The 9,180-nt window shown below is 45.6% G+C and overlaps 2 protein-coding genes across 2 annotated transcripts in view; one reads left to right on the forward strand and one right to left on the reverse strand.

Annotated features, from left to right (window-relative positions):
* TERF2IP (telomeric repeat binding factor 2, interacting protein) overlaps positions 1-264 on the reverse strand; it is a 10,879-nt gene extending 10,615 nt beyond the window's left edge. The window contains exon 1 of the mRNA XM_005862707.2: positions 3-264. Coding sequence (XP_005862769.1) covers positions 3-172 — 170 coding nt within the window. The 5' untranslated portion in view covers positions 173-264. The remainder of the gene's footprint in view (positions 1-2) is intronic.
* Positions 265-290: 26 nt separating this feature from the next.
* KARS (lysyl-tRNA synthetase) overlaps positions 291-9,180 on the forward strand; it is a 15,647-nt gene continuing 6,757 nt past the window's right edge. Inside the window, exons 1-3 of the mRNA XM_014536798.1 lie at positions 291-451; positions 6,611-6,770; positions 7,911-8,191. Coding sequence (XP_014392284.1) covers positions 390-451; positions 6,611-6,770; positions 7,911-8,191 — 503 coding nt within the window. The 5' untranslated portion in view covers positions 291-389. The remainder of the gene's footprint in view (positions 452-6,610; positions 6,771-7,910; positions 8,192-9,180) is intronic.

Raw genomic sequence — 9,180 nt, forward strand, 5'->3', positions numbered from 1 at the left:
GCTCCTGCCCCCGGCTCTGGGTGCCGCCGCCGTGCAGGATGAGCGTCGAGAGCCGGCGTTTCGCCGGGCTGGGACGCACGTAGAAGGATATGGAGCTGCCATCTTCCCTCACGAACAGAGTCGAGGAGTGAGTGGGCCCGTTGTCTTTGCCCACATCCATCGCCTCCGCCATAGCTGACGCAGAGGACGAGAAGAACTAGGCACGGAGCACCACTGACGGACCAGAGGTACCGCTCCGGACGCCGCGGCTGCGAAGCACCTCACTGCGCCTGCGCGGCGGCAGTGCGCAAGGAGTGCCCGCCCCTTCTCTCCGGAAGAGGCGGGGCTTCCAACCTCGATTGGGAGTTCACTGTACAGCCTCATTACTTTCACTTCGGGCCTTGAGAGAGATGGCTGCGGTGCAGGAGCCTGGGGTGAACGTGGACGGCGGCGAGTCAAAACTGAGCAAGAAGTAAGTAGTTTTGCGGGTCACTAAGGCCTTTGCAGCCAGAGAGTCCGGGCTAGGAAATTCCTCTAGGCTCCGGCCGAGGGGGCCAAGCCTGGGGCCTTCCTGCTGGTTCTTATTGGTGAGGACGCGTGGGGACAGAGTCGCTACGCCCGGAAACTACATTGCCCAGGGTGTCCCGGGGTCTAGGCCTGGTGGGTTCCCCACCTGTCGGATCCTGAAATAAGAGAATTCCAAGAACTGGAAAGCGAAACTTGACAAGCGAAACTTACTCCTCCCATTTTCTCCCCCGGAGGAAATGTGTTGTTTTAATACTGAACCCACGCCCCAATAAGGAGGTTGGAGAAATGTTAAATACCCTGGCTGTTCGGAAAGACCTTAATTTTCCTTGGCCTCCCTAAGGCCATTCTGAACCTTGTGTATTAAAGCGATCAGTTCTGGCCCTGGCAGGGTACTCAGTTGGGGAGAGTGTCTCCCTTTATGCTAGGGTTTCTGGTTCCATCCCAGGTCAGGGCACATACAAGAATCAACCAATGAATGAATACATGGATGGGTGGAACAACAAAATCTCCCTCTCCCCCTTCCTCTCTCTCAAATCAATAAATAAAAATTTAAAAAAATAAAGTTATCAGTTATAAAATGTGTCGTGCACCTGTCCATATGGATATTCAAAGAATCTGTGAGTACTGGGAATGACCAACGTCTAGTAGTAGGAACTGTCTTAGCCAGCCAGGAATACTAAGCTGCATTTAGCATTGCTGGATATAATTTTGTTCATTGCACTTTTTGAAGTGTGAAGGTAAATATAAATAAGTAAAGACTATCCTCCCCCCGCCTTTTAAAACAATGTTTTTATTGATTTTAGAGAGGAAGAGAGAGGGAGAGATAGAAACACCCATGAGAGAGAATCATCGATCTGCTGCTTCCTGCACACCCCCTACTGGGGATCAAATGCTGACCAGGAATCGATCTGGTAACCTCTTGGTTCCTGGGTCAACACAACCACTGAGCTATACCAGTCCCCCCCCCCCCCTTTTTTTTTGAGAGAGAGAAAGAGAAAGAGAAACATGGATGTGAAAGAGAAGTATCCATGGGCTGCCTCCCGCCTCACCCAGGATGGAATCTGCAATCTGGGCATGTGTTCTGATTGGGAATCCCACCCTTCAGTAGATGGATGACACTCCAACCAACCCAGCCACACTGGCCAGGGCTAGCTACACTTTTTAACTATGTCTTATATTCTCTGCATACTACACTCCCTCTTAACCAGGGTTCTTTATAGAACATAGGCAATGATTTGAGTGACTTTTTAAAAAAATATATATCTTTATTAATTTCAGAAAGGAAGAGGGAGAGAGAGTAGGAAACATCAATGATGAGGGAGAATCATTGATTGGCTGCCTCCTGCATGCTCTCCACTGGGGATAGAGCCCACAACCCGGGCATGTGCCCTTGACCAAAATTGAACCTGGGACCCTTCAGTCCACAGGTCGACGCTCTATCCACTGAGCCAAACCGGCTAAGGCTTGAGTGACTTTTCTCAATACTCCTAAGAATGGTACATAAATAGAACCATTCCAGAAGCATAGGACAGTAGTTCATTATATGTAACTAGAGGCCCGGTGCACGAAATTTGTACACTGTTGGGGAAGGGGGAGGAGGGTGTCCCTCAGCCTGGCCTGCACCCTCTTGCAGTCTGTGACCCCTTGGGGGATGTCTGCCTGCCGGCTTAGGCCCAATTCCCCCAGGGATCAGGTTTAAGCCGGTAGGCAGACGTCCCTCTCCCAGTCCAGTCCGGGACTCTCACAGTCCAGGACCCCTTGCTCCTTACCACCCACCTGCAGCGGAGGCAGGAGAGGCTCCTGCCACCACTGCTGCACTCCCCAGCCGTGAGCCCAGCTTCTGGCTGAGCGGCGCTCCCCCTATGGGAGCCCACTGACCACCAGGGGGGCAGCTCCTGCATCGAGCATCTGCCCCCCTGGTGGTCAGTGCGAGTGTCAGCAACCGGTCGTTCTGCCATTCGGTTAATTTGCATATTAGGGTTTTATTATATAGGATGGCTGTTTTTAGTACATTAGGGCTCAATTCTCTTGCTGAGCCCTGCTGGAATTGCTCTCAATTAGTAAAAATGTTTCCTTTGTGTCTCTGGGTTTATTCTCTAAGTATTATTGAAAAATTAAAATACCTAAAGTCATGGTTTGATAGACCCTAATATTTTGTTCTGAGTGTCTGATGGATCTCTGTGTTTGGAACCTGGTCTTGGACTTCCGCCTTTGGGAAGATTGACTGGACTTTGATCTGTTACATTAGTATTGAATATTAGGGTGTAAATCACAGATGACTGATAAGCAAGGTCTCCAGTTGAAAGTACAATTTTAAGATAAATATAGGAAACTGGCCACTTTCTACTGAATTTTCTTAAATTAAGCATAGCTACCACCTTTTAAAGCAGCTTTTCTGTGTCAGGCACTGTGCTGGGAATGTACAAACTTTTTATGTGATCTCAATAATAACCTTGCAAGTGTCCATTTTTCATTTTAATGGACTGAGACTCTGGGTGATTACATACATTGCTGAAGTGTGCATAACTAAAGTATGGTCTACCACTGATCCAAAGCTCTGGAGCAGACATCTAAAATCAAACTCTCTGTAGTGACTGCACCATACCTCATGTTGTCTAAAAGAATCTATCGTTGATGGTATACCTCTAGTGACCATGAGCTAAAATAATATTATTAATATTTTCTACTATTGTTCTTGGAATTTCCTTGGTCTGAATCTTTAGTGAGCACCATTTGATGCCAGTCATTTCTCCAAGTTTAAAAACAGATGGCCTGTGTCCGGAGTCATGGGCATTCCATGGAGACCTCCCCAAGAGGAGAGGCACAGGCCAGAGGGCTGTTGGCCATGCCCATCCCCAGGCATAAGGGATCTTCTTGCCTTGCTGCTTCATGTCTTTCGCAGTGGATATCCTCACCACTAATCAGCTCTGCAGTGGGAGACAGGATGTCCATGTTCTCTCCCTTCCCACGAACATTATGAGATGTAATGAGAAGCATTGAGATTGTTCAGAAATAAAAGCAAGATGCCCGCAAAAACAAAAACAAAAACCCATACCAAAAAAGCCCACACCAAAAAAAAAACCCCCAAAAACACATGGCCTGCCTGACAGGTGACTCATTTCCAGATGAAAGGCCAAATTTATTTGAATGCAATAAAAGAACATGATCCCTGTATTTCTGTTGCCTTCCAGTGTTGATGTATAAACATAATACAGTTTTAAGACCCTTCCTGAAATTCTCCTTTCTCCCTTATTCCTAGAGCTCCAAACAAGTCTTATCTTTGACTCAGGTGCTTTTGTGTGGCTTGCTTTTACCTTCATCTAGAGTTGTAGTTGACAGTGACATTTTATATGCTTTTCTGTGCCAAGAAATAGGAGCTTCAGAAGCACTGCTTTAGGTCCTGTCTCTGATTTTCTAGAATATTGTCATCATTTCTACCTGTAAGTTATTGCTGTTGACTTTTGACCCCAGATGTGCATCTTTTTACCATAGCCTGGACTGAGAACATTGTCAGTTCCAGTTGCAGAAGAGTGAGTGTTAGGGGCTGCTTTACTTAAGAGGGTCTTAAGTAAAATGGGACACCGAAAGGTTTTGCATCCTCCCCCACCCCGTAGAGTAGGAGTGCTGGTTGGGTTTATGTATACTGTCTGTCCCATCTGACACCACATCTCTGTGTTTCCTGTTAGGTGGTGGTAATCATTAGTTCCAGGGTGTTCTGCCATGTTGACGCAAGCTGCTATAAGGCTTGTTAGGGGGTCCCTGCGCCAAACCTCCTGGGCACAGTGGGGGCAGAGGCAGCCGCGACTGGGTCCACTTGCTCCTTTCACAGCGCTTCACAAGGACCAGCCACTTTGTAATAAAAGAAGGTTGGTGCTCATTACCTTCTTTATTGTTCTGGGAGCAAAAGTCCTCCCCTTACTTGGGTCCTTTTCTGTTAAGCCTCTGGCTAAGTCTTTGGACTTGTTGCTAAGGAAACAAAAAGCCTTGCTACCAAAACTTTTCTCATGTTCTCTTTAATAAATTCATATGCTCTGTCCTTAAAATTCTGGAAAAGACTTGCAGATCTTATTCTAGAACTGCTGAAAAGAAACCTTGTATGAATAAAAAATTTCTAGTTCAGGTTGTTTTCCCTTTCCTGTCTATCTAGAATTTGTTTGCTCTTGAGATTAATTTGGTTTCCAGTCTAATTTCTAGCCACATGACCTTTTTGGATTATCCTTAGGATTGATTTGATTTAAAGAGCAACACCTAGCCCTAACCAGTTTGGCTCAGTGAATAGAGTGTCAGCCTGCGGACTGAAGGGTCCCGGGTTCCTTTCTGATCAAGGGCATATGCTGGAGTTGCAGGCTTGATCCCCAGTACGGGGCGTACAGGAGGCAGCTGATCACTGATTTTTTTCTCATCATTGATGTTTTTCTATCTCTCCCTTCTTCTCTGAAATCAATAAAAGTATATTTTACAAAAGAGTGAGAGAGCAACACCCTGTTGAATGGGTTTATTATGTTAATGCTAGGAAGAACTAGATAGGACGAGATGCCCCCTAGCTGAATTACAGCACAATAGAGGGAGGGAGGGAGATAGATAGATAGATAGATAGATAGATAGATAGATAGATAGAAGAGCAGAGCATCAATCTGCTGCCTCCTGCATATCCCCACTGGGGATCCAGCCCCCAAATCAGGCATGTTCTCTGACCAGGAATCAAACTAGCGATCTCCTGGTGCACCTAGGATGAGATGCACCCTGGCTGAATTACAGCACAATAGAGGGAGAGAGAGGGAGAAAGAGAGAGAGACAGAGACAGAGAGAGAGGTGAGAGGTGAGAGCAGAGCATCAATCAGCTGCCTCCTGCATACCCCCACTGGGGATCCAGCCCCCAAATCGGGCATGTGCTCTGACCAGGAATCAAACTAGCGATCTCCTGGTGCACAGGATGACGCCTAACCAACTGAGCTACACTGGCCAGGGCAAGAATGATCAATTCTATTTAAATAATGTGGGTATCCCTTTCTACCCAAATCTATTTGGTTTCTGGGTTCACATAGCAAAGTTTTCAGATCATAAGGGATACCAAGTTATGTAAATTGCTTTACTTTTTGAGTCTCATATGACAAGTACCAAGAGTGAGAAGGGAGTTGACCAAAGGTTCATGTAAGGTTTCTATCCTGGGTGCAGTGAATAAAGGGTTAAGATAGTGAGGGATACCTGTAATAGCTCACATTTGCATGTTTACCATATGCTTTAGGGACAGGGTCATCTCTTTGCATACATTATCTCAATCCTCACAATAACATTTGGGGAGGAGGGTGTCTATTATCCATTTCACAAGATCGAGAGGAGTAAAGTCACTTGTCCAAGGTCACATAATTGATAGGTAGATGTGTCAGAATTTAGTCCCGGGGAGTCTGGCTCCAAAGATGATAAGTTACCCCCTATGCTATGCCGCTTTGTACACTGTTCTATCCAGTTTGTTGTCTGAGCCAGGCTCCAGTGAGCAGAGTGAGACTAATGCTGAAGGCCCTTGTCAGTGCGTTGATCAATGCAGAGGGAGAGATTATCTGTGGAATGTCTCCTTGAACTCTGAAGAGCCACCCTTCCCTGCCCCAGACTAACCCACTCCTTGGAGGGGTAGGGAAGGGTGGCAGACAGAGCTAGAGATATTGCCTTCTCATATCAGGTCTGGTACTCAAGGAACTTCATACTCTACAAAGGATAGATACCAGACAACTAAGATTCAGTCCCTGGCTTCAGAAGGCTCCCTGACGTAATTAGCTTGAGAAAAGACTATATTGCTGATTTTTCTGGAAAACCTTTTTTCCTATTTTAAACATAAACTAATATGTAGGATTTTTCTTGGCCATGGACCTTAGACTGGAAAGCATATACTGAGAAAGAACTTTCCCAGCTTTATTCTAAATTTACTTTTCCCTTTGTCTCTCTATGTACAGAGTTTAGTGACCAAGAGACTAGAACTGGGGGTGGAGAACTAAGCAAGAACATTTCTGCCATGCTGTTCATGTTTTTGACAAGTGGCTATGGGGCAGAACATAGTAGAGGACTCTTCAGACAACTATCATATTGAACATTTTCATCTTCCCAACAGTGAACTAAAGAGACGCCTGAAAGCTGAGAAGAAAGTAGCGGAGAAGGAAGCCAAGCAGAAGGAGCTCAGTGAGAAACAACTAAGCCAGGCCAATGCTGCTGCCACCAACCACACCACTGACAACGATGTGGGTCCCGAGGAGGAGAGCCTGGACCCAAACGTGAGTCACCACCCTGGCTGGGCATTTGGAAACTTTCAATGGAGCTTCTGGCAAATCCCTGGGAACCAATGACTAAGAAGTTAAAATAGGAACTGGAACAGCCACTGGGCCCTAAGTCACGGCAGAAGGATGAGAGGGAGCCTACCACTCCATCTGGTCAAAAGCATAGGCCCTGAGCATTTTTCTAAGCAGCTGTCAACAGGCATTTAGGAGCATCTAGTACTTCAAAGTGACTGATTAATCTTCCTTGGAACTAGCTGGGCAGTAATGCAGCCCCAGAGAAAGTGTCTCCAGTCTAAGGTCCATGGAAAGTGTATACTTTAGACCAGAGATGGTAAACAGTGGTCTGCAGGCCAGATCCATCCCCCTTATCCCCATCTCCTCCCTCCTCCCTGGTATTGTAAGTAACATTAGAACACAGCCGTGACTTTTTTTTTTTCAAATGTCTGAGGTTGCTTTCAGACTACAACAGTAGGGTTGAGTAGTTGTTTCAGAAAACGTTTGCTGACCCCTGCTGTAGAATATTCATTCATATATATATATATATTTTTTAATTTATTATAGAGAGGAAGGGAGAGGGAGAGAGAGATATAAACATCAATGATGAGAGAGAAGCGTTGATCGGCTGCCTCCTGCACTCCCCCTATCGGGGATTGAGCCCACAACCCGGGCATGTGCCCTTGACCGGAATCAAACCTGGAACCTTCAGTTTGCAGGCTGACACTCTATCCACTTAGCCAAACTGGCTAGGTTTAGAATATTCCTTTTTTAACATCCTCCTGGCCCCAGGGGCCTGCCTTAGGGAAAAGTCTAATGTGAGTAAATGGGAATGAAGTTAATGCTTATGTGACCACAAATGTAGTAACCAAGGCCACCTGTACCAATTATGCTTATTATTTTAGGCAGAACTCAAATTTTTTTATTTGTCGAATCTTGCTTTTAAGTGCAAATCTCACTCTATATCCACTCCTGTGATTTCAAGGGTATTGGGGTGTATTGGAGGCAGGTATAGAAACCTCAGTGTATTAGGGCCACTCCAAGGCAGAATACAGTACTCTCTGTCAGATGGGCCACTGATCTGATCAGGTTCAACTTCTCACTTGAATTTTCACTTTCATTTTTGTTTTTGTATTTAAATAGCAATACTACAAGATCCGAAGCCAAGCAGTCCACCAACTAAAGGTCAGTGGAGAAAACCCATACCCACACAAGTTCCATGTAGACATCTCGCTCACTCACTTCATCCAAGAATACAGTCACCTGCAGCCTGGGGACCACCTGAGTGACATTACCTTAAAGGTGGCAGGTAAGAAGACTCCAACTTCACTGAGCTCCCTCTTTTGTTATTTTAGTGAAGTGTTCAGAAATATAGTAGCTTGCTTTCTGAGATTTCCAGGCTCTCTTTCCCCTTCGTTTTTGCTGTAACTTCTCTTTCCTTTGTCTGTTTCCCTGGTCTTATTCAATTTTGCAAGGACTTGTCCTAGAAGAGATCTCTGGCTGTTAAATTTAGACAGTTCCTGGGGCCTACACTAGAGGGCTTCATCCTCTAGACCAGTGGTTCCCAACGTGGGGCACACGCCCCACAGGGGGGCAATTTGATTTTTAAGGGGAGCAATTCGAGAGTGAGTTATTAACAGTATATATTTTACATTTCTTATGGTTCTAGCGGCCTCATATACAGTATCTACATATATAAAAGCCCAATATGCAAATTGTCCCCGTGGGCATTCCACTGGGAGACCAATCGCTCGCTATGACGTGCGCTGACCACCAGGGGGTGGTGCAAAACGAAGGAAGGCCCCAATCAGCCCTGCTCGCTGGCCAGGCCTAGGGACCCTACACGTGCATGAATTTCGTGCACCAGGCCTCTAGTATAAATATATATTGTGACATATATATGCATTTCAGTTCTCTATTATATGTTTTGAAACTTTATTTGCTATTTTTTCATACCACTTCATATTATTTTTTTAACAATTTCTTAGTGATTTCTTCCTCAGTACTTCAACTGACCTTTCATTCTTTTATTTTTCTCTTTCATGGATGCCATGTTCTTTGGAAACTTGTTTACACCAAGTTAATGGCCTTTTAGGCTTCCTCCACATGAATAGGAGTTCACTTTTTGAATAATAAGAATTATATGTCACGGGGAGAGGGGCATCAGGATTTTATAGATGCTTAGGTGGAGCAGGCCAAAAAAAGGTTGGGAACCACTGCCCTAGACGTCAGTGCAGCCATTGTACTCACTCGCAGTGGGCAGACCCCCTTCCAGTTTCAGCTGCTATCTTCCATTTAGCCTGCCACATTTTCCAGTGAATACCTATGACTATTTGGGAGATTGTCAGTTTTCAGACCCATTGGACACCCCATTGCTCCCCACATAGAGGCATCGGGACTCTTGGTGATTTGC

This window comes from Myotis brandtii, unplaced genomic scaffold (assembly GCF_000412655.1).
Source record: "Myotis brandtii unplaced genomic scaffold, ASM41265v1 scaffold165, whole genome shotgun sequence".
Taxonomy (NCBI): domain Eukaryota; kingdom Metazoa; phylum Chordata; class Mammalia; order Chiroptera; family Vespertilionidae; genus Myotis; species Myotis brandtii.